Genomic DNA, 26,745 nt, shown 5'->3' with positions numbered 1-26,745 from the left:
GGCAGTGTCCCCAGGACAGTGACTGGGGACACTGCCCTGTAAAGGGTGCTGTTCAAAACCCTGCACAGCAGTTACATTTACCATGTGTTCTGTAGGCCTAAATGGCCAATGTCCTTAACGAATAAAACAGATTTATTTTAGTTTGTTCCTTTCAAAAGTGTAAATCAGAATTGTTTATAGAAATCACAAATGCTTTGGTTTGCCAATAATCTAATACAAGTATACTAAATGTACAAGTCCACTCAATTAGCAGGTTACATTTATAAACACTGTCGGAATATCAAACAGATGTGCTTATTGCCTGTGGAGTATGTGAAATGCAGTGAAATTGTTATTTTTACTTTCAGCTGTATCAGAACCAGTAAAAGGAACAACAATACTGTAAATACCTTCAGCCCTGTTTCACGCTAACACGAGTACTCAAAATTATTTTCAAGAGAGTACTCCAACACAGACATTCTTTCAAACGCCAATCACTACTAAATATCTGACAAAAAAACATCCCTGAACAGCAGCTGTAAAGCCAAATTCAACCCCTATCCCCTCCCTCAATCCACATAGCTTCTGAGTCCACTCTGTTTGCTAGCCTAAAAGCTGGTTGTTTCTTAGTGTTACGCTAGCTGCATAAAAATATGGTACAGTGAAGACATACGTTAAAGATATGATTTGGTGATTTTGCTATCCTATTCCCAAGCATAGGTCTTTACTTTCTCCACTGCTTATCGTGATGTAATACTGTGATAAGAACTCGGGGTGAATGCTGGAAAACTTATCTACAGTAGTATTTTATAACTACAGGTATTTTAATAGACCACTCATTCTGACTAAATGTGTTTTGTTGGGTGTTTAAATAAGAGTAGGCCTATGTTACAGACAGCAACACAAAAGACAATTTCCATCACACACAGACAGAGACAGTCACACACACCCGTGATGTCTGAAAATAGCCACCAAGCTGACAGATAAAGGGGCGTTCTCCCTCCAGTCAGAGCAAAGGCCTCAGTATCTTTAAGCAGCTCTTCTTGTACTAAATAAGTAATGCTGAGCGAGCCTCCTAGCTCCTTTTTATCTTCCTATAGTGGATCGCCGGGACCGCATTTTCCATTCATAAACCATGCCGTGGGCAGTTCTAAAACTACTTGCACGTTGTTAACCATTTGTTTACACTTTGCTCCGTCATGTTACCTTATTAGCTAGCTAACTACCTGTTAACTTGACCAGTATATCCCAACATTTTGGGCCACAGACAGAAAAAAGGGATAGCTTTTTCAGGAGTTTGTGATCATCTGCGAGCAAGTATTTCTGTATGTGTGTCACATATTGTTCAGTAATACTGTGCAGTGAGTGTTGCTGTATCCCGATGGCAATCCCAGCCAAGTCGTCTATATTTATCCCCTGCAGCTGTGTGAGGATCCAGGATACAGGAAGCTGCTGCTCTCCGCAACGGTGTCTGCTTCCTACCCCAGCCAGGCTCTCCCTCCGACCAGAGACAACCACGCCGAAAGATGCCCAATGACAGAAATATGGGCTAAGTCCAAATTCTCTCTCCTTCATCCCAAAGTGTGCACACTTACTCACTTCCCTTCACTGATTTCAAGTTTTAATGTCACATGCACAGTGAAATGTATTTCTTGCAAGTTCTAAACCCAAACAATCGGTAACCAATATCAATGTAGCAAAAATAACATGAGGTAAAACAAAAACACAAGAAAGTAAGCAACCTACAGGGACAGTTCCAATACCATATTTACAATGTGCAGAGATACTGGAGTTATAGAGGTACAGTGCCTTGCGAAAGTATTCGGCCCCCTTGAACTTTGCGACCTTTTGCCACATTTCAGGCTTCAAACATAAAGATATAAAACTGTATTTTTTTGTGAAGAATCAACAACAAGTGGGACACAATCATGAAGTGGAACGACATTTATTGGATATTTCAAACTTTTTTAACAAATCAAAAACTGAAAAATTGGGCGTGCAAAATTATTCAGCCCCCTTAAGTTAATACTTTGTAGCGCCACCTTTTGCTGCGATTACAGCTGTAAGTCGCTTGGGGTATGTCTCTATCAGTTTTGCACATCGAGAGACTGACATTTTTTCCCATTCCTCCTTGCAAAACAGCTCGAGCTCAGTGAGGTTGGATGGAGAGCATTTGTGAACAGCAGTTTTCAGTTCTTTCCACAGATTCTCGATTGGATTCAGGTCTGGACTTTGACTTGGCCATTCTAACACCTGGATATGTTTATTTTTGAACCATTCCATTGTAGATTTTGCTTTATGTTCTGGATCATTGTCTTGTTGGAAGACAAATCTCCGTCCCAGTCTCAGGTCTTTTGCAGACTCCATCAGGTTTTCTTCCAGAATGGTCCTGTATTTGGCTCCATCCATCTTCCCATCAATTTTAACCATCTTCCCTGTCCCTGCTGAAGAAGCAGGCCCAAACCATGATGCTGCCACCACCATGTTTGACAGTGGGGATGGTGTGTTCAGGGTGATGAGCTGTGTTGCTTTTACGCCAAACATAACGTTTTGCATTGTTGCCAAATTTGCCAATTTTGGTTTCATCTGACCAGAGCACCTTCTTCCACATGTTTGGTGTGTCTCCCAGGTGGCTTGTGGCAAACTTTAAACTACACTTTTTATGGATATCTTTAAGAAATGGCTTTCTTCTTGCCACTCTTCCATAAAGACCAGATTTGTGCAATATACGACTGATTGTTGTCCTATGGACAGAGTCTCCCACCTCAGCTGTAGATCTCTGCAGTTCATCCAGAGTGATCATGGGCCTCTTGGCTGCATCTCTGATCAGTCTTCTCCTTGTATGAGCTGAAAGTTTAGAGGGACGGCCAGGTCTTGGTAGATTTGCAGTGGTCTGATACTCCTTCCATTTCAATATTATCGCTTGCACAGTGCTCCTTGGGATGTTTAAAGCTTGGGAAATCTTTTTGTATCCAAATCCGGCTTTAAACTTCTTCACAACAGTATCTCGGACCTGCCTGGTGTGTTCCTTGTTCTTCATGATGCTCTCTGCGCTTTTAACGGACCTCAGACTATCACAGTGCAGGTGCATTTATACGGAGACTTGATTACACACAGGTGGATTGTATTTATCATCATTAGTCATTTAGGTCAACATTGGATCATTCAGAGATCCTCACTGAACTTCTGGAGAGAGTTTGCTGCACTGAAAGTAAAGGGGCTGAATAATTTTGCACGCCCAATTTTTCAGTTTTTGATTTGTTAAAAAAGTTTGAAATATCCAATAAATGTCGTTCCGCTTCATGATTGTGTCCCACTTGTTGATTCTTCCCAAAAAAATACAGTTTTATATCTTTATGTTTGAAGCCTGAAATGTGGCAAAAGGTCGCAAAGTTCAAGGGGGCCGAATACTTTCGCAAGGCACTGTAGATATGAATAGGGGCAAGGTAACTAGGCATCAGAAGTTTCCATTCTGAAAATGTAGCGGCGGACATTTGAGAAATTGACCGGTCCCATATGCATTGGGTGCATAACCTGATCAGGGCGTGTTCAGAGTGACAGAAATGACATTAAGAATATGGTAATTAATCTTAATAGGAGACGGAAGTCGAGGATGCAATGACGTGTGTCCTTACCGGGTACTTTGAAGATGTTAGAATAACTGTCCACATTTACCTTTCCTCAACAAACAAGACCAGTAACAAACAAAATCATTAGTCTATGCGTAGGTGGTGTGTTCAAGTTGGGGGAAGCAAATGTTCAACAGAAAAATGCACCTTTAAAATAATGCATTCCATGCTGACTTGCATAAGACAGCCAACTATTCATAATGTGAAGAGTAGATTGGATAGTCATAATTTAAACTAACTCAATCACTGTTCACAAAAAAAGAACATTCAACGCATGGCCGAGCACATATAGCCTGTCATGCAATTTTGTTACTCTTTATATGGCTGCAAAAATGAGCAGAACCTTTTTAAATATGACCAATTACAGGGTAGCCTACTCTTTATAGGGCTGCAGAAATGAGCAGAACCGTTTTAAATATGACCAATTACAGGGTAGCCTACTCTTTATATGGCTGCAGAAATGAGCAGAACCTTTTTAAATATGACCAATTACAGGGTAGCCCACTCTTTATATGGCTGCAGAAATGAGCAGAACCTTTTTAAATACGACTAATTACAGGGTAGCCTACTCTTTATATGGCTGCAGAAATGAGCAGAACCTTTTTAAATATGACCAATTACAGGGTAGCCTACTCTTTATATGGCTGCAGAAATGAGCAGAACCTTTTTAAATATGACCAATTACAGGGTAGCCTACTCTTTATATGGCTGCAGAAATGAGCAGAACCTTTTTAAATACGACTAATTACAGGGTAGCCTACTCTTTATATGGCTGCAGAAGTGAGCAGAACCTTTTTAAATACGACTAATTTACAGGGTAGCCTACTCTTTATATGAATACTGGGTGTGTCTTGGTGGTGGCAAGTATTCACCAAAGAAACACTGACAAATCACAACCCCAAGCCAACTCACGTTTGGCTTGTCACGGCAGCCAGCATTTCTTGAGAAAGCCAAAAGAAACTATACCAAATGAGTGGGTGCAGTTCCCCTTTAATTTCTTCCAGTGAGCTCCTGCCTTAGATAACCGGGTGTGGACTGGCCACAGAGACATGGGTCTGGCGGAACAAAACAGAGGGAGAGAGAACAACAAGAGAGGCCTCTGCCAAGTTAACCAAGTCAGGTCTCACTCTCGATCTCCGTTTTCCTCTTTTCCTTTGTAAGGGTCTGGCAGTGTGAACTGTGTCTGGATGTAGCCCCCAAGCATCGCCAAACTGGCAGGGCACATACACACTGCATTGACTACGCTCCAATTCCTCAGTCAGTGCACACAGACAACACTGATCAGTGGAGCGCCCAGGCAAGAGCATTACAGACTTAGTCAGACAAGGACATGTATACCCCCTCTGTCTCGCTCTCTCTATACAGTTAGGGATGGCAATATATCAAATTCATTTGAACGCATGTTTTAGCGGCATGTTCCAAATGCTTCTACTGCATTTTTATAAGCGTTCCGTCTTTTTGGCCTTGTCTCCTTCTCTCATTTTGTGCTGTGAGCACCTTCCGACTCGCAGACACCAAGCGCCTCCTGCCTCTCAACAACAAAGACGAAAGCTGACTTCTTCCTCTCTGACAACGAGCCATTTAAACTAGCTATTTACATTTTAGGTTTGGTCCAACAGGTAGGCCATTCTGACACCAAAAAGACATATCGTAGACTTGAACTAAACCTTTCTAACAATACCTTTTTTATGTTTCATCTCCCAAAATGTAGAACATACTAGGGTTGGGTGCAGTGGAGGAAGGGGAGGACCATCATTTTTTTCTTTTTTTATGTATTGTAAAACATTAAATAAAAGATACAACTATTCTAAATATAATCAAGCCACCAAATAATGAAAAACACTATTTTGCAAAGAAGATCTACCAGTGGCCTCAACAGCACTCTGTAGGGTAGCACCATGGTGTAGCCGGAGGACAGCTAGCTTCTGTCCTCCTCTGGGTACATTGAATTCAATACGAAACCTAGGAGGCTAATGGTTCCCACCCCCTTCCAGACTTACACAGTAATTATGACAACTTCCGGAGGACGTCCTCCAGCCTATCAGAGCTCTTGCAGCATGAACTAACATCTTGTCCACCCAATCAAACAATAAGAGAATTGATCTAGTACTGAAGGATAAGCTACAGCTAGCTAGTACTGCAGTGTGCAAATTGTGGTGAGTAGTTGACTCAAAAGAGATCACTCATTGAACAGTTTTGAACTAATTAATTTCTTCCAAAATTAAGAAGAAGCAAGAGAGAAATAGAGGGATTGAAAGTGAGAAAAAAAAACAGCTAACTAGTTCAGCCTACTGAAACACCCTGCTCAAACAGGGGGATGCCATGTTAGCTAGTTGGATATGACTATTCAACACAACACTGGAACTCTTCCAAGTCAAGGTAAGCTTTTGGTTTTCCTAATTTATTGCCACCGGGGCATGCCAGTGTAACTGTTTACTGACTACACTGTCACAGCATGATTGTATGGGTTGACTAACACTTTAGTGCTATTAGCTATGTTGACTAAGACATTACTTTAGCTAATATGGTTACAACGATGTAGGCTGTGTGCTGAAGTTATGATATGGTTTGGCTTGGAAAGGGTTTTGAGCCTGGTCACATACAGTTGATGTGTTGTGCATTGAAGTCCACAAGCGAAGAGTTGAGGAGGAGAGTGCATAGATGCTTTGCTTGTGATCAGGGGTGTATTCATTCCACTGTTCCTGTTGAAAAACGTTTCTTAAACAGAAGCAAACAGAACAAAACAGGGATAAACATACCTGAATTTGTCCAATAGAAACTCTCATTTACAACTGTTGGACTAATGATTACACCCTATATCAGCTAGATGCAGGGAAGTGTGTGCAAGACGGTATTGAATGTCACCGTCTGTCCATGTGTCATTTCAAATTTCTCTCGACCTGTGTGCACCTACATTGTAAACTTTTCATATGCTTGGTTGTAGCAACCTCATGATAGGTATAGGGAAAATTTGAATATCATGTAGTAGCCTAAACCTGTCATTATTACATTGAACTGGGTGAATGGAATGAGTCATCCAACATGCTGTAATAGAAATAAGGTTATGCAAATAACCGCTACTGGTTGGGTGTTAACCAGATTTCCATATCTTCATACCGTGCCTGTGCCATCCTGGGATTTACGGTATTACCGGTAGTGCACACAAGGGGTGCAATTTAATTTCAAATAAATAAAAGGCCAAAAAACATCCCTTACCAGAATGCTAACAAAATGCTAAGAAGTACTAAGGTATTCTCAGCAGATGCTAGGCAATTGCTAACGAGAGCATGCAAACATTCACTACAAGGACAGACAACCCAACTCAAAGTTATGAAGTATCTCAAAACACAGTTTGCAGCACGCACAAAACAAATATTAGGCAGCAGCGATCTCAATCCAGGAGGGGTATGTCTCTGCTGCCGTTACCAGGAAGCTTGATCTTGCAAGCTCACGTTAGCCACTGAGCAAACATTAGCAAAACCCAGCTGGAGAGAATGCATTTGGCACATCTTAGATAATTAACTTAATAGTTATGAGATATATAGCTGGCAAACAGTGAGTTTCACACAAGTGTAATTTGATCAAATTAAGACTCAACTTCCCAAGCTCCCATTTTACTTAATTATGACATAACATTGAAGGTTGTACAATGTAACAACAATATTTAGACTTAGGGATGCCACCCGTTATATAAAATACCGAACGGTTCCGTATTTCACTGAAATAAACATTTTGTTTTCGTAATATATAGTTTCCAGATTGGACCATATTAATGACCAAAGGCTCGTATTTCTGTGTGTTATTATGTTATAATTAAGTTTATGATTTTATATTTGTTAGAGCAGTCTGACAGAGATGGTAGGCAGCAGCAGGCTCGTAAGCATTCATTCAAACAGCACTTTCGTGTGTTTTGCCAGCAGCTCTTCACCAGCACAGCGCTGTTTATAACTTCAAGCCTATCAACTCCCGAGATTAGGCTGGTGTAACCTGTGTGAAATGGCTAGCTAGTTAGCGGGGTGCGCGCTAATAGCGTTTCAAACGTCACTACTTGGAGTAGTTGTTCCCCTTGCTCTGCAAGGGCTGCAGCTTTTGTGGAGCGATGGGTAAAGCTGGTTCGAGGGTGGCTGTTGTCGATGTGTTCCTGGTTCGAGCCCAGGTAGGGGCGAGGAGAGGGATGGAAGCTATACTGTTACACTGGCAATAATAAAGTGCCTATAAGAACATCCAATAGTCAAAGGTATATGAAATACAAATGGTATAAAAATCGGCCGATTTTTGTTTTATAAAATCGTCCGATTAACCGGTAATCAGATTTTTTGGGGTTCTCCAATCGGTATCGGTATTGAAAAATCATAATCGGTCGACCTCTTGTTCCCAAGTCCCAATCTTATCTACATTTGGTGTATAATTTTACTGCAATAAATGGTTAATTCTACAGGAGTTAATATTAAGGCTGTGAGAGGTTATAGACCTACAGTCCGTGTCCAGATTTCAGACTCCATTTAACCTCTGAACAGCAGGCTACTGCCATAGGCCTATTTGAAGTCCCGGTCTTGTGACTGTCAAATTTGTATAGCTCCTCACAATCATCACATGTAAGATAGCTGGGACTGGCATCATCCTCTTTTACTACTTTCCCAAACAATTTCTGTCCCTCCCTTCTCTTTACTTTCAACTCTCCATTTTGCAACGTTACTGTTTTTCAATTAAACTCAGATTATTTTCCGACGTGGACGATGTTCACTTTATCTGCTGTTCCCCAAAGCATTTGGTGTGTAGGTTATTTAACATGCGCACGGTTATAGGCCCTAAAGCTTAGAGATGTACGCACTAATGCCAGATAATTTTTTTTACGTTAAATATAGCCTAAGAAAAGCCTATAGATATAAATTGCACAAGAACAAAACATTTCTGGTTTGTTTAAAAGGTATTGTTTTCTCTTTTGGCTATAAAAGTGGAACTGACAGCATTTTAACTACTTTGCATATATGAAACAGAATCATAATATCAGTCAAAAATATCAAATTCATAGTTTACGCTACAAAACACACTTTATAAAGAGGTTTTACAAATACAGTACCAGTCAAAAGTATGGACACCTACTCATTCCAGGGCGTTGCTTAATTTGTACTATGTTCTACATTGTAGAATATTAGTTTAGACATCAAAACTATGAAATAACACATGGAATCAAGCAGCAACTAAAAAAAAAGTGTGAAACAAATCAAATTATATTTTAGATTCTTCAAAGTCGCCACCCTTTGCCTTGATGACAGCTCTTGGCATTCTCTCAACCAGCTTCATGAGGTAGTCACCTGGAATTAATTTCAATTCAAAGGTGTGCCTTGTTAAAAGTTCTACCATGTCACAACTGATTGGCTCAAATGCATTAAGAAGGAAATATATTTCACAAATGGAATGGTATAAAGAAGATGACCCTATTTGGTAAAAGACCAAGTCAATTTTATGGTAAGATCAGCTCAGATAAGCAAAGAGAAATGAAAGTCCAGCATTATTTTAAGACGAAGGTCAATCAATCCGGGAAATTTAAGTTTCTTCAAGCACAGTCGCAAAATCCATTAAGCCCTATGGTGAAACTGGCTATCATGATGGCCGCCACAGGAAGGGAAGACCCAGAGTTACCTGTGCTGCAGAGGATAAGTTTATTTGAGTTAACTGCACCTCAGATTGCTGCCCAAATAAATGTTTGAGTCCAACAAAAAATATATTTTTTAACCTTTATTTAACTAGGCAAGTCGTTTAAGATCAAATTCTTATTTACAATGACAGCCTACCCCGGCCAAACCCGGGCCAATTGTGCACCGCCCTATGGAACTCCCAATCACAACCGGATGTGATTCAGCCTGGATTCGAACCAGGGACTGTAGTATCGCCTCTTGCACTGAGATGCAGTGCCTTAGACGGCACTCGGGAGCCCAAGTAAGACATCTCAACATCAACTGTTCAGAAACTGGGTGAATCAGGCCTTCATGGTCGAATTGCTGCAAAGAAACCACTACTAAAGGACACCAATAAGAAGAAGAGACTTGCTTGGGCCAAGAAACATGAGCAATTAGAACGGTGGATATCGGTCCTCCAAATTTGAGATTTTTGTTTCTTTGTGAGAGCAGAGTAGGTTAACGGATGATCTCCGCATGTGTGGTTCCTATCGTGAAGCATGGAGAAGTAATGGTGCTTCGCTGGTGACACTGTCAGTGATTTATTTAGAATTCAAGGCACACTTAAACAGCATGGCTACCACAGCATTCTGCAGCGATACACATCTTTGCGCTGTGGGACTATCATTTGTTTTTCATCAGGATAATGACCCAAAACACACCTTCAGGCTGTGTAAGGGCTATTTAACCAAGGAGTGTGATGGTGCTGCATCAGATGACCTTGCCTCCACAATCCACTAACCTCAACCCAATTGAGATGGTTAGGGATGAGTTAGACAGCAGAGTGATGGAAAAGCATCCAACAAGTGCTCAGCATATGTGGAACTCCTTCAAGATTGTTGGAAAATAATTACAGGTGAAGCTGGTTGAGAGAACGCCAAGAGTGTGCAAAGCTGTCATCAAGGCAAAGGGTGGCTACTTTGAAGAATCTCAAATAAATATATTTTGATATGTTTAACACTTTTGGTTACTACATGATTCCATATGTGTTATTTCATAGTTTTGATGTCTTCACTATTATTCTACAATGTAGGAAATAGTAAAAATAAAGAAAAACCCTTGAATGAGTAGCTGTGTCGAAACTATTGACTGGTACTGAAGGTTCTATTTGACTCAACATTCCATGACGTACACTAAATCAAAGCTGGCCCGGTACATTGCTTACTGCCTCCATTCGGGATTCACAGTTTGAGTTTCACTGACTCAATATTTTGGATAAAAACGGATGAAAGTAATTAAGGCTGGGAATATAAATTAAATCTGACTAGCAAGGGAAATTATCACAAGTCAGTAATAATGTGTCTAATAGGCTAGCGTATCTATTTATGTACCAAGCTAAGAACACAGAGCCCATCTGAGGCTGGTAACGAATTAACTTGGCTCTAGGTCTTCCTTTCCTGTGGCGGTCCTCATGAGAGCCAGCTTCATCATAGTGCTTGATGGTTTTTGCAACTGCACTTGAAGAAACGTTCAAAGCTCTTGAAATGTTCCATATTGACTGACCTTTATGCCTTTAAGTAATGATGTACTTTTGTTTCTCTTTGCTTATTTGGACTGATCTTGCTATAATGTGGACTTGGTCTTTTACCAAATAGGGCTATCTTCTGTATAACACCCCTGCCTTGTCACAACACAACTGATTGGCTCAAAAGCATTAAGGAAAGAAATTCCACAAATAAACAAGACACACCTGTTAATTGAAATTCATTCCAGGTGACTAATTCACAAAGATGGTTGAGATAATACCAAGAGTGTACAATGCTGTCATCAAGGCAAAGGGTGGCTACTTTAAAGAATCTCAAATATAATATATATTTTGATATGTTTAACCCTTTTTTGGTTACTACATGATTCCATGTGTTATTTCAAAGTTTTGATGTCTTCACGATTATTCTATAATGTTGGAAATAGTAAAAATAAAGAATGAGTAGGTGTATCCAAACTTTTGACTGGTTCTGGAGCTACTAGGAAGATGTCTTGTCATTGGAGGAGTGGGCAAGTGATATCGTTTTTCTGTGGCTATACACAGCTAGAGATGCAAGAGTCATTTGGTTAGCTAGGAAGAACTTGAAAGACTTTTCCAGTTAGCTAGCATCTTGTTTGCAAATTCACTCTGGCTATCGAGCTCGCTACTCCAATTTCAGAGCACTGAGTGCCAGAACACAGAATAACTGATGAATTTACAAATGCACAACACCCACTGAATATGACCGATGTCAGTAAACATAGGCAAAAAAGTAATCGTTTACATGTTATCGAGAGAGTTCATGACAAACAGCCTAACCAACTCATCTAGGGCGAGTAAAATGGTCAGAGTGAGGTTTCTCTCATGTGTCGAAGTAGCTAGCTAGCAAGAACTTTAGCCAGCTGGCTTGGGAGCAGGCAAGCTGCAGAAGGACACGTAGGCTACAATTCCACATCGTTCATCAGTGAAATTTTGACGGACAACTAGCTGAAAAAGTTTGAAAGGGTTTATCTGATGTTACTTCGTTAGATTTTAGCACACCTTGCTCTGGCTAGCATTCATTTTTATCTTGTGGATGTACATACTGTGGGGCAAAAAAGTATTTAGTCAGCCACCAATTGTGCATGTTCTCCCACGTAAAAAGATGAGGCCTGTAATTTTCATCATAGGTACACTTCAACTATGACAGACAAAATGGGAGAAAAAAAATCCAGAAAATCACATTGTAGAGGATTTTTAATTTATTTATTTGCAAATTATGGTGGAAAATAAGTATTTGGTCAATAACAAAAGTTTCTCAATACTTTGTTATATACCCTTTGTTGGCAATGACAGAGGTCAAACGTTTTCTGTAAGTCTTAACAAGGTTTTCACACACTGTTGCTGGTATTTTGGCCCATTCCTCCATGCAAATCTCCTCCAGAGCAGTGATGTTTTGGGGCTGTTGCTGGGCAACACTGACTTTCAACTCCCTCCAAAGATTTTCTATGGGGTTGAGATCTGGAGACTGGCTAGGCCACTCCAGGACCTTGAAATGCTTCTTACGATGCCACTCCTTCATTGCCAGGGCGGTGTGTTTGGGATCATTGTCATGCTGAAAGACCCAGCCACGTTTCATCTTCAATGCCCTTGCTGATGGAAGGAGGTTTTCACTCAAAATCTCACAATACATGGCCCCATTCATTCTTTCCTTTACACGGATCAGTCGTTCTGGTCCCTTTGCAGAAAAACAGCCCCAAAGCATGATGTTTCCACCCCCATGCTTCACAGTAGGTATGGTGTTCTTTGGATGCAACTCAGCATTCTTTGTCCTACAAACATGACGAGTTGAGTTTTTACCAAAAAGTAATTTTTTGGTTTCAACTGACCATATGACATTCTCCCAATCTTCTTCTGGATCATCCAAATGCTCTCTAGCAAACTTCAGATGGGCCTGGACATGTACTAGCTTAAGCAGGGGGACACGTCTGGCACTGCAGGATTTGAGTCCCTGGCGGCGTAGTGTGTTACTGATGGTAGGCTTGGTTACTTTGGTCCCAGCTCTCTGCATGTCATTCACTAGGTCCCCCCATGTGGTTCTGGGATTTTTGCTCACCGTTCTTGTGATAATTTTTACCCCACAGGGTGAGATCTTGCGTGGAGCCCCAGATCATGGGAGATTATCAGTGGTCTTGTATGTCTTCCATTTCCTAATATTTGCTCCCACAGTTGATTTATTCAAACCAAGCTGCTTACCTATTGCAGATTCAGTCTTCCCAGCCTGGTGCAGGTCTACAATTTTGTTTCTGGTGTCCTTTGACAGCTCTTTGGTCTTGGCCATAGTGGAGTTTGGAGTGTGACTGTTTGAGGTTGTGGACAAATGTATTTTATACTGATAACAAGTTCAAACAGGTGCCATTAATACAGGTAACGAGGGGAGGACAGAGGAGCCTCTTAAAGAAGAAGTTACAGGTCTGTGAGAGCCAGAAATCTTGCTTGTTTGTAGGTGACCAAATACCTATTTTCCACCATAATTTGCAAATAAATTCATTAAAAAATCCTACAATGTGATTTCTGGATTTTTTTTTCTCATTTTGTCTGTCATAGTTGAAGTGTACCTATGATGAAAATTACAGGCCTCTCATCTTTTTACGTGGGAGAACGTGCACAATTGGTGGCTGACTAAATACGTTTTTGCCCCACTGTAACTGAGGAAGAGAGCCTGCCTTTTCATGGTTGTTTGTTCAAAAGGACTGTAAAGTTGCCAAATGTAAGGGACTCCCCTGGTATTTGCAGAAATCCATTCAGGTGTATTTTGTAGCTTTTGGCGAATGATTTCTAATTATCTAAAGTCACGCTGTTGCAACTGCCTGTAAACACACAGTCCAGATCGAAGTGAATTATCCCAGGCCTGTGGCAAATGGCTTGTTTGCATAAAGGCCTACTATAGCCTACTATGGTACACAGGTAATGCGTAGACTACGGTGCTGGACCAGAGAGATGTTTTTATTAGGTTTTATTTACTGCAGTGGCTATTCATTGTCCAAAAGCAAGGCTGTTTCCCCACTCTATATTGCTATAGAATTTTCACAAATGTCTTAGTATAGGTAATTCCCAAACATTGTAAGAATTTATGAAAACATGATAATGACCATATCTAAGTGCTCCCTTGTCAGAAAATATATATTTATATATTTTTTTTAAGTGTCATTATTCTTGGTGTGTATATGAACCGATTTTAATAAGATTAAGTTGATAAAATAATGTCAGTTCCACTTTAATTACCCTAAAGCCACCTGGCCCATGGATATAATTGAGGGGACTTCGGGTTATGAGTCAACCCCTGCAAGTGTGTGTGGGGTAGGGGTCTGTGTAAGGGTCCTGGGGAGGAAAAAAAAATCTCATAAGAGGCTAATTATTGCATTCATTATGCCCATAGGAGACAGAGAAAAAAACGTGAAATGGGGAAAATGATATTTGCCAGAAATACTGGTATGGCATGAGCCATCCAAATTATACATGTCGTGTGTGTTTAGTGGCCGTTAGTGACAGCCTGGAGCGAGTTCAGGAATGTGCGACATCGTGTCAAAGCCCAACCCCAGGCCTGCCACAGTCCCTCAAATGACTGTCCACCTCATTTGAGCTGCGAGGGACGATGCAATGCACCATGCCAAAGATGAACATCGTATCACAAACAAGAACAAATAGTTCACCGCATTCCCTCCCTCATTTTCTGTGCCACGAGTTACCTGCAAAAACAGGTAATGGTGACTAAACTGGTTCTTGATAAGAGTCATATCACATTCCATGAGGGTGAAAATCTGTCAATTCTCGCGCCACGTATTATAACGTTTTGAGTGTGCCTGGGAATGTATTGTCAGCATGTTATAAGCATGTTATAACTACATCCATATGAAAACATGAGCTGACGAAAGTTAGGCTGGCAAGTAAATAACTTAGGTAACTAGCCAATCGTCAAATAACTAACGTTATGGTCTAGCTAGCCAGTTCTCTAACTTAAGGTTACCGCTAACGTTAGCTAGCTGAGTAGCTCTCCAAATTAACAGGAGCATTGTTACATAGCGACATGCTTAATACGTTAGCTAGTTGAGCGATACTTTGCCAACTTCCCAAAGCAAATAGTAAGCTAACTAAATTAGCTAAATAGTTTGCTAGCAGCCAAAACAAGCAACATCGTTCATCAGAAAATGTAACTCATTCAAACCAGTGTTGACCAACTCCGCTGTCTGGAGACGTCTGGACCCTCGCTAGCTGGCTGGCTAACGTCAGCTAGCTTGCTAATGTTGGCCGGACAGTGTCGTGACGTTAGCTAGCAGGCTGACTTGGTAGCTACTCCAAGTCAAAACAAGTCTATTTTCGAGCCTATGCTGGCTAGCTAGATACCCACAGCCATCGTCGAAGTGCCTGTTCGGGTTTATTATAAACATTTCCATATATTCTACTGCGCGAGTCTCGATCCCCACTCACCGGCCCGAGTTGTGTCTGTGAGGTCGTGGTTGGCGACGCTCCTCGGGAACTCCTTCAGTTTCCTGCCGCTGAGGTTGAGACAACCAGTTGCCGAGGCTTCGTCTAATGCCCTGTCCAGAGACCGATTCCAAGACGCAGGACCCGGTGCCCCTACTCCATTACCGGGAGACCCGACCACTCCAGAATTGCCGACCGCAAAAGTCGGTCCGGTGTTCTCCGCAGACAGCAACACCGAAGCCGCCATTACACACCTAGCTAACTCCCACCGATTCTCCCTACTCTGCAGCCGCTAGGTTGATAATACGCAAGCGCAGAATGTGAGGGCAGACTGAAGCGTCGTAGAGGGAGAGGCTAGTTTGGGAATTGGCCATGCGCAGTGATAATACAAATGTAAGCTCTCCCCATCCCATCCATACTTTCAAAGTAATGATATATGAATGACATCATCTACCCTTGGTGTGACGTTCCTGACTGATTTGGATTTTACTCTCACAATCATCTTGTGTGAATGTTACTTTGAACTTTGTCACTGTCACTAGGCTATCATTAGGCATTTCATAGCCTAAAAAATATGTCTATTGAGTGGTTCTCAATAGGGGGCCCAAAGGAGTTGTTTACAGGGGTCCCTGAAAAAGCAGAGATGAAACAGAAGAACCATAATATAAATCTAACTAAGTAGTGGGCCTCAGAAAGGAAACGTTTGAGAACCCCAGCAATAGTACTTAGGTCATGACCTATAATGATACTATAGCCCAACAATGCAAGTGTATCTGACCAACCATTGGTCTGCCTAACCACTAATGAAAACAGCTAGATTGGTTGAAACTTTTATAATCCAAAAGGTAACAAGGTCAAATCACATTCAAGAGCAAAACAAACAAACAAAACATAAAAACATCCTCCACTGAACTGTCCACTATCCCACCACAGCACTAATTAATTGTATTGCAACAATACAGAGTTCACTCAACAGGTATCAGTCAGTGCTCAAATGATCAATGAGAATAACCACAATAAGACAATGTTTACAAAGTTAATAAAAAACAAGGCAACAGTAAACATGTTGTCCCCCACGAATGATGCAGAGCCCCCGTTGGGCCACTCAGTGTAATTTTGTAAATGATGGATCTCTATGACAAGACGTTTAGTCAACATCGTTTAGTCAAAATCAGGCCAGTGGTGTCTGAGATATTTCGTAGGTGGGCTAGAATCATCCCTGAGTATGTTAGCCAAAATTTCATCACTCTGTGCCCTTGCTTGTGCCCATGCGCCACCATGTGGTCGATATGAATCTTGTTGAGTCTTGACAGTGTTTGCAACATGTGCACCAAATTTTGTTACAATATGAATATCCTTGACTGATTTATATGCATTGATGTGCCAGACCATGTGAATTATTATTGGTCAACAGTAAACATGTTGACCCCCACGAATGATGTTGTTTTAGGTACAAGTCTGGAAAATATTGTGTTTTGAGAGACCTTTGTCCATAGATGCTTTCAGAAAGTTTTCATTCATTCATATCCCTTTGACTTGTTCCACATTTTGTTGTGTTTTACCACCTGGATTCAAAATGGATGAAATATTTTTTTTCTCACCCATTTACATACAATACCCCATAATGAGAAAGTGAAAACATGCTTTTCGACATTTTTGCAAATGTATTGAAATACAGAAATATCTCATTTACATAAGTAGTCACATGTGTTGTTGATCATTGCTAGACAACCATTTTCAGGAGTTGCCATAGATTTTCCAGTAGATTTGTCAAAACTGTAACTCGGCCACTCCGGAACATTCACTGTCTTCTTGGTAAGCAACTCCAGTGTATTATTTATTCGATTAGATTTGGCCTTGTGTTTTAGGTTATTTTCCTGCTGAAAGGTGAATTCTTCCCAAAGTGTCTGGTGGAAAGCAGATTGAACCAGATTTTCCTCTAGGATTTTGCCTGTGCTTAGCTCCATTACGTTACATTTTTATCCTGAAAAACTCCCCAGTCCTTAATGATTACAAGCATACCCCATAACACGATGCAGCCACTACTATGCTTTAAAATATGGAGATTGGCACAGAGTAATGTGTTGTATTGAATTTGCCACAACAATAACAGTTTCTATTCAGGGGGAAGAAAGTGAATTGCTTGGCCACATTCTTTTCAGTATAACTTTAGTGCCTTGTTGCAAAAAGGATGCATGTTTTGGAACATTTTTATTATGTACATGCTTCCTTCTTTTCACTGTCAATTAGCTTAGTATTTTGGAGGAACTACAATTTTCTTATCCATCCTCAGTTTCCTCCCATCACAGCCATTAAACTCTGTAACTGTTTTAAAGTCACCATTGACCTCATCGTGAAATCCCTGAGCGGTTTCCTTCCTCTCGGTCAACTGAGTTAGGAAGGACGCCTTTATCTTTGTAGTTACTGGGTGTATTGGGAAAGGGAAAAGGCATACCTAGTCAGTTGCACAACTGAATGCATTCAACCGAAATGTGTCTTCTGCATTTAACCCAACCCCTCTGAATTAGAGAGGTGCGGGGGGCTGCCTTAATCGACGTCCACGTCACCGGTGCCCATGGAACAGTTGTTGTTGTGGATTAACTGCCTTGCTCAAGGGCAGAATGGCAAAATTCTAACCAGTGACCTTTCCTTTACTGGCCTGATGCTCTTAACCACTAGGCTTCACCATACAAAGTGTAATTAATAACTTGCCCATGTTTTTATTTGTATTATTTTATTTCACCAGGTAGGCTAGTTGAGAACAAGTTCTCATTTACAACTGCGACCTGGCCAAGATAAAGCATAGCAGTGTGAACAGACAACAACACGGAGTTACACATGGAGTAAACAATAAACAAGTCAATAACACAGTAGAAAAATAAAAAAATAGTCTATATACATTGTGTGCAAAAGGCATGAGGAGGTAGGTGAATAATTACAATTTAGCAGATTAACACTGGAGTGAAATGATCAAATGGTCATGTGCAGGTAGAGATACTGGTGTGCAAAAGAGCAGAAAAGTAAATAAATAAAAACAGTATGGGGATGAGGTAGGTAAATTGGGTGGGCTATTTACCGATGGACTATGTACAGCTGCAGCGATCGGTTAGCTGCCCAGATAGCAGATGTTTGAAGTTGGTGAGGGAGATAAAAGTCTCCAACTTCAGCGATTTTTGCAATTCGTTCCAGTCACAGGCAGCAGAGAACTGGAAGGAAAGGCGGCCAAATTAGGTGTTGGCTTTAGGGATGGTCAGTGAGATACACCTGTTGGAGCGCGTGCTACGGGTGGGTGTTGCCATCGTGACTAGTGAACTGAGATAAGGCGGAGCTTTACCTAGCATGGACTTGTAGATGACCTGGAGCCAGTGGGTCTGGCGACGAATATGTAGCGAGGACCAGCCGACTAGAGCATACAGGTCGCAGTGGTGGGTGGTATAAGGTGCTTTAGTAACAAAACGGATGGCACTGTGATAAACTGCATTCAGTTTGCTGAGTAGAGTATTGGAAGCTGTTTTGTAGATGACATCGCCAAAGTCGAGGATCGGTAGGATAGTCAGTTTTACTAGGGTAAGTTTGGCGGCGTGAGTGAAGGAGGCTTTGTTGCAGAATAGAAAGCCGACTCTCGATTTGATTTTAGATTGGAGATGTTTGATATGAGTCTGGAAGGAGAGTTTACTGTCTAGCCAGACACCTAGGTACTTTTAGATGTCCACATATTCTAGGTCGGCACCATCCAGGGTGGTGATGCTAGTCGGGCGTGCGGGTGCAGGCAGCGAACGGTTGAAAAGCATGCATTTGGTTTTACTAGCGTTTAAGAGCAGTTGGAGGCCACGGAAGGAGTGTTGTATGGCATTGAAGCTCGTTTGGAGGTTAGATAGCACAGTGTCCAAGGAAGGGCCAGAAGTATACAGAATGGTGTCGTCTGCATAGAGATGGATCAGGGAATCGCCCGCAGCAAGAGCAACATCATTGATATATACAGAGAAAAGAGTCGGCCCGAGAATTGAACCCTGTGGCACCCCCATAGAGACTGCCAGAGGACCGGACAACATGCCCTCCGATTTGACACACTGAACTCTGTCTGCAAAGTAGTTGGTGAACCAGGCAAGGCAGTCATTAGAAAAACCGAGGCTACTGTTCTAAAGGATATCAAAGTCTTTTTTTTGTGGTTGCACTTCAGTTTGAAATTCATTGCTCAGCTGAGGGACCTTACAGATAATTGTATGTGTGGGGTACAGAAATGAGGTAGTCATTCAAAAATATGTTAAACACTATTACACCACAGAGTCCATGCAACTCATTATGTGACTTGCTAAGCAAATGTTTACTCCTGAATTTATTTAGGCTTGCCATTAAAAAGGGGTTGAATACCTACTAACTAAAGACACTTCAGCTTTTAATTTTTTTTGTTAACATTTCAAAAAACATAATTCCACTTTTACATTATGGGGTATTGTGTGTAGGCCATTGACAAAAAAAATCAAAGGTGAATAAATGTTCAATTCAGCCTGTAACACAACAAAATGTGGAAAAAGTCACGGGGTGTGAAAACTTTCGTGCAGATCGGACATTCGGTGCTGGAAGAGTACCGTCACAGACAGAACAGTTGTAAAAATCTTTGGTAGCGTTTTAAGTGTTTTTCACAAAATTCAAAATGGCGGAAAATTCATCATGGCGAACCTTATTGGTCCCTGGTCTTTGGAACATTGGTCCCTTACCTCACAAGGAACACATCTACCAAATTTAATGACTTTAGGTCAAACGGGGTTAGGCCCTTGACCTGTCAAATTAAGCATTTTCAATCTCTTGTTATAGCGCCACCATCTGGCCAATCAGTCTAATTTTGTAAATGACCTCAATGAACACGGATTCTAGTTACGGGTTGGTTGTTTAGGAACAAAACTGATGCATCCTGTGTTTAAGGTGGCAGTGACAAAAAGAGAAACGGATAATTTACCTGTTTACACAATGGAGTTGAAGGCCATACTCTTGGCTGCAGATTGGGTGGAGGAGGTGAGGCCAGACAGAGTAGTCACCTGCCCCAACTCCTGTACAGCAGTGATGAGCTTAAATATATTTTTGACAGGATGAATTGTATGTGGTTTTTCAGTGCTTATATAGGGTGAGACAGTATTTGTGATGTTCCTCTGGGTACCAGCTCATGTGGGAGTAGAAGGGAAGGAGGAGGTGAATGGTATCACCAAGCAGGCTCTTAAACATCCTATTGTTAAGATGGAATTGTCAATCAGTAAAGGAGAAGTCAAGGGGTTGATAAAAACAGTGGTTAAAACAAATGGCAAGAGTTGTTGTGGAAAAGGGAGGGAAAGGGAAGATACCTGTTTAAGATTCAGGAAAATGTTGGGTCAGGGAGGTCATCAGGCCGAGAGAGAAGTGTAATCACACGGCTGAGACTGGGACCCAGAACGCTCAATAGTACATTGAAATTGGCGAAGAAACATCCGACTGGGAGGGTGTTCATTGTCAGGAGGAGATGGAGACAATGGAACACGTTTTTCGATATGTTTCGATCTTGTCTTATCGCTGACACTCCCCAACGGGCTCGGGAGGCGAAGGTTGAGTCATGCTTCCTCCGAAACATGACCCGCCAAACCACGCTTCTTAACATCCGCCTGGTTAACCCGGAAGCCAGCCACACTAATCTGTCGGAGGAAACAAGGTTCACCTGACAACCGAGGTCAGCCTGCAGGCGCCCGGCCACCAAAAGGAGTCGCTACAGCACAATGAGCCAAGTAAAGCCCCCCAGCCAAACCCTCCCCTAACTCGCTCTACACTGGGCCAATTTTGTGCCGCCCTATGGGATTCCCAGTCACGGCCAGTTGTAATACAGCACGGGATCGAACCCGGGTCTGTAGTGACACCTCTTGCACTGCGATGCAGTGCCTTAGAACACTGTGCCATTCGGGAGACCAGTGGAAAATGTTCTATTTCAGTGCCAGAAATATGGGAAGGAAAGAGAGCTATTCTCTTCGATCATAATCACAGTCGTGTTTATTCCCCCCCAAGCAGACACATCGACGGCCCTGAAAGAACTTAATTTGACTCTATGTAAACTGAAAACCACATATCCTGAGGCTGCATTTATTGTAGCTGGAGATTTTAACAAGGCTAATCTGAAAACAAGGCTCCCTATATTCTATCAGCATATCGATTGCGCGACCCGGGCTGGCAAAACACTAAATCATTGTTATTCTAACTTCTGCGACGCATATAAGGCCCTCCCCCACCCTCCTTTCGGAAAAGCTGACCATGACTCCATTTTGTTGCTCCCAGGCTATAGACAGAAACTAAAAACAGGAAGCACCCGCGCTCAGCTCTGTTCAACGCTGGTTCTACCAATCGGATTCCACGCTTCAAGATTGCTTCGATCACGTGGACTGGGATATGTTCTGCATAAGGTCGAACAACAACATTGATGAATACGCTGATTCGATGAGCAAGTTTATTAGCAAGTGCATCGGTGATGTTGTACCCACACCATCTATTAAAACGTTCCCCAACCAGAAACCATCGATTGATGGTAGCATTCGCGCAAAACTGAAAGCGCGAACCACTGCTTTTAATCAGGGCAAGGTGACTGATAGAATAATTTATATGTTTAAGGTAGTGACTAAGATATTCCAACCCGAACCTGTATAACTGTGTGAAATGTGTTAGAATCATAAGAATATAATCTGATGATGTGTGTAGCTTGGTAAGAATTATAACTAGGGCATTGTATTCTTTTGTAGCTATGCAAGCGGGGTGCAACTGTGAGACGAGATAACTATGTATGGGGGTGGTGGGAAAATACTGCCTTTCTAAGCAGGGAGAAGCTTATGATAAGAAATTGTGTGTGTGTGTATAAAAAGACTTGCTCTACACTAGGGGGGCAGAGCGCTCTCTGAATAAAGATCTGATCCTTTGTATGCTGGGAATATGTCTGTTTCTTACAACTGGAGCTTTACAACCTCCAGTATACAGATAGAGTTATAAAATAGTTAATTTAGAACATTGAGATAGAAATTCTCGTGACAGTGACCGGAAGCATGACCGAATACAAACAGTGTAGCTATTCCCTCCGCAAGGTAATCAAACAAGCTAAGCGTCAATATAGAGACAAAGTAGAGTAGCAATTCAACGGCTCAGACATGAGAGGTATGTGGCAGGGTCTACAGTCAATCACGGACTACAATAGAAAAACCAGCCCCGCCGCGGACCACGATGTCTTGCTCCCAGACAGGCTAAACAACTTCTTTGCTCGCTTTGAGGACAATACAGTGCCACTGACACGGCCCGCTACCTGCGTGCTCTCCTTCACTGCAGCCAACGTGAGTAAAACATTTAAACATGTTAACCCTCGCAATGCTGCAGGCCCAGACGGCATCCCCAGCCGCGTCCTCAGAGCATGCGCAGACCAGCTGACTGGTGTGTTTATGGACATATTCAATCAATCCTTATCCCAGTCTGCTGTTCCCATATGCTTCAAGAGGGCCACCATTGTTCCTGTTCCCAAGAAAGAATAAGGTAAATGAGCAAATTGACCCGCCCCGTTTCACTCACTTCCGTCATCATGAAGTGCTTTGAGAGACTAGTCAAGGACCATATCAACTCCACCCTACCTGACACCCTAGACCCACTCCAATTTGCTTACCGCCCCAATAGGTCCACAGACGACGCAATCGCAATCACACTGCACACTGCCCTAACCCATCTGGACAAGAGGAATACCTATGTAAGAATGCTGCTGATCGACTACAGCTCAGCATTTAACACCATAGTACCCTCCAAACTCGTCATTAAGCTCGAGACCCTGGGTCTCGACCCCGCCCTGTGCAACTGGGTCCTGGACTTCCTGATGGGCCGCCCCCGGGTGGTGAGGGTAGGTAACAACATCTCCACCCCGCTGATCCTCAACACTGGGGCTCCACAAGGGTGCGTTCTCAGCCCTCTCCTGTACTCCCTGTTTACCCACGACTGCGTGGCCACGCACACCTCCAACTCAATCATCAAGTTTGCAGATGACACTACAGTGGTAGGCTTGAATACCAACAACGACGAGACGGCCTACAGGGAGGAGGTGAGGGCCCTCGGAGTGTGGTGTCAGGAAAATAACCTCACACTCAACGTCAACAAAACTAAGGAGATGATTGTGGACTTCAGGAAACAGCAGAGGGATAACCCCCCTATCCACATCGACGGGACAGTATTGGAGAGGGTGGAAAGTTTTAAATTCCTCGGCTTACACATCACGGACAAACTGAAATGGTCCACCTACACAGACAGCGTGGTGAAGAAGGCGCAGCAGCGCCTCTTCAACCTCAGGGGGCTGAAGAAATGTGGCTATTCAACAAAAACACTCACAAACTTTTACAGATGCACAATCGAGAGCATCCTGTAGGGCTGTATCACCGCCTGGTATGGCAACTGCTCTGCCCATAACCGCAAAGGCTCTCCAGAGGGTAGTGAGGTCTGCACAACGCATCACCGGGGGCAAACTACCTGCCCTCCAGGACACCTACACCATCCGATGTCAGAGGAAGGCCAAAAAGATCATCAAGGACAACAACCACCCGAGCCACTCCCTGTTCACCCCGCTATCATCCAGAAGGCGATGTCAGTACGGGTGCATTAAAGCGGGGACCGAGAGACTGAAAAACAGCTTCAATCTCAAGGCCATCAGACTGTTAAACAGCCATCACTAACATTGAATGGCTGATGCCAACATACTGACTCAACTCTAGCCACTTTAATAATTGAAAAATTGATGTAATAAATGTATCACTAGCCACTTTAAACAATGCCACTTTATATAATGTTTACATACCCTACATTACTCATCTCATATTGTCACGACTTCTGCCGAAGTCGATGTCCCTCCTTGTTCGGGGGCGCTCGGCGGTTGACGTCACCAGTCTTCTAGCCATCATTGATCCATTTTTCATTTTCCATTGGTTTTGTCTTGTCTTCCTACACACCTGGTTTCAATCCCATGTTATATATGTGTATGTGTATGTGTATCCCATGTTACCTGTTATATATTTAACCCTCTGTTTCCCCTCATGTCTCTGTCAGACATTGTTTGTTGTTCAGATTTCGTGTTGTTTGTATTGGTGTGCGACGGGTCCTCGTACCCACTTTGTTTTATATTATTATTAGTTTTGGAGTTATGTTTTGTTTAAAGTCATTAAATAACTCCATTCCACTAAGTTTGATTCTCCTGCGCCTGACTTCCCTGCCACCTATACACACAACTCTGACACATATGTATATACTGTACTCTATACCATCTACTGCATCTTGCCATATTTATGTAATAAATGTATCACTAGCCACCTTAAACAATGCCACTTTATATAATATTTACATACCCTACATTACTCATCTCATATGTATATACTGTACTCTATACCATCTACTGCATCCTACCTATGCCGTTCGGCTATCACTCATTCATATATTTTTATGTACATATTCTTATTCATTCCTTTACACTTGTGTGTGTATAAGGTAGTTGTTGTGAAATTGTTAGGTTAGATTACTTGTTAGATATTACTACTGCATTGTCGGAACTAGAAGCACAAGCATTTCGCTACACTCGCATTAACATCTGCTAATCATGTGTATGTGACAAATAACATTTAATTTTATTTGTTATAAAATTTGAGGAGTAATGGGGTTGAAGAGCCGAGATTAATTAAGTGAACTGCTTGGGAAATCTTCAGGGGATGTAGTATTTAATTATGTATTTTGTTTCCTTAGGGAGACGAGACAATTGGGTAGGATTTAGACCTTCCGTCTCTGATCCAACCACCACCATGAAAAAATCCACAGAAGAAAAAAAAACTACCTATAGGCAACTATGGGGTAATCAGACGGTGTTGGCTTTGATTGTTGATAACATATTTTGTGGTGCATTTGCAGCGGTTCATAGATGTGAGCACCTGTGTGATGAGAGCAAAAGGATCGTAGGGAAAAGTTAAAGGTGCAAGGAGACGTTTAAAAAAAAGGGGGGGGGGTTAGGAAAAGTTATGGATGCAGAGTTTTCTATGTATGAGATGACAAGGGTGATGGAGGGATGCAGGTGGACTGCTCTTGGAGAAAATAGGGTGTGTTATGTGATGCTTAAGCATGCACCGAACAGTGTGTTGGAAGCAGTGTTAGGGTTGTATAATTAGGTGTGGAGGACTGGGGTGATACCTGCTGGGTGGAAACATGCAGTGTTGCCGTTTGTACACAAACAGGTAAAGATCCCGATGGCCGGGCAGTCATAGGCCTATCGCGTTGACATCCAATATGTGTAAGTTGATGGAATAGATGATAGTGAGTAGGATGATGTACTGTATATCTTGGAAGTTAGGGGTTTGTTGAGCGTAGCACAGAGTGGGTTCAGTAGAGGGAGGTCTGCCATGGATGACCTTGTGACAGTTAGTACAGAGATGGCCAAGGCCCTGACGATAAAAGAGGTGATGAGTGTTGTGTATTTGGACATTGAGAAAGCTTACGATACCATGTGGAGGGATAGGTAGTTGAGCATTGGGGGATGTCTGTATAACTGGATCATGGACTTCCTGTTTGATCGGGTCATGCGGGTGAGGGTGGGGTCAGAATTGTCAATGAGGTTTGAAGTGGACAATGATACTCCTCAGGGAAGTATGGTTAGTCTGGTGTTGTACACCCTGATGATAGATTATATATATAAAAAGGTGGGACAGGGGGTGAGTGTGATCTTGTATGCTGATGATGGGGCTGTATGGAAGAGAGGTGGGAATGTGATATATGTGATGAGGAAGATTCAAGAAGCTGTGGAAGATTGGTCGCTAACGTAAGGTTTTAGGATGTCTGTGGCCAAGTCCTGCTTGGTATTTTCTAGGAGGAAGGTTAAAGGTGGGAATGGCTCAGCCTGTCTCCTGTCTTAGCCTCCAATATTTATGCTGCAGTAGTTTATGTGTCAGGGGGGTAGGATCAGTCTGTTACAGTGGGGCAAAAAAGTATTTAGTCAGCCACCAATTGTGCAAGTTCTCCCACTTAAAAAGATGAGAGAGGCCTGTAATTTTCATCATAGGTACACTTCAACTATGACAGACAAAATGAGAAAAAAAATCCAGAAAATCACATTGTAGGATTTTAATGAATTTATTTGCAAATTATGGTGGAAAATAAGTATTTGGTCACCTACAAACAAGCAAGATTTCTGGCTCTCTCAGACCTGTAACTTCTTCTTTAAGAGGCTCCTCTGTCCTCAACTCGTTACCTGTATTAATGGCACCTGTTTGAACTTGTTATCAGTATAAAAGACACCTGTCCACAACCTCAAACAGTCACACTCCAAACTCCACTATGGCCAAGACCAAAGATCTGTCAAAGGACACCAGGAACAAAATTGTAGACCTGCACCAGGCTGGGAAGACTGAATCTGCAATAGGTAAGCAGCTTGGTTTGAAGAAATCAACTGTGGGAGCAATTATTAGGTAATGGAAGACATACAAGACCACTGATAATCTCCCATGATCTGGGGCTCCACGCAAGATCT

General features: G+C 42.1%; 1 protein-coding gene across 11 annotated transcripts in view; it reads right to left on the bottom strand.

Annotated features, from left to right (window-relative positions):
- The window catches only part of LOC110507330 (DISP complex protein LRCH3), an 87,980-nt gene extending 72,480 nt beyond the window's left edge, over nt 1-15,500 (bottom strand). For all 11 annotated transcript variants that reach the window (XM_036965678.2, XM_090224189.1, XM_090224191.1 and 8 more), the window contains exon 1: nt 15,219-15,500. In XM_036965678.2, coding sequence (XP_036821573.1) covers nt 15,219-15,462 — 244 coding nt within the window. In that variant the 5' untranslated portion in view covers nt 15,463-15,500. The remainder of the gene's footprint in view (nt 1-15,218) is intronic.
- Nucleotides 15,501-26,745: the final 11,245 nt, after the last annotated feature.

Source organism: Oncorhynchus mykiss, chromosome 27 (assembly GCF_057628025.1).
Source record: "Oncorhynchus mykiss isolate SJ-2025 chromosome 27, ASM5762802v1, whole genome shotgun sequence".
NCBI lineage: Eukaryota > Metazoa > Chordata > Actinopteri > Salmoniformes > Salmonidae > Oncorhynchus > Oncorhynchus mykiss.
This window is presented reverse-complemented; position numbering and strand designations above follow the sequence as displayed.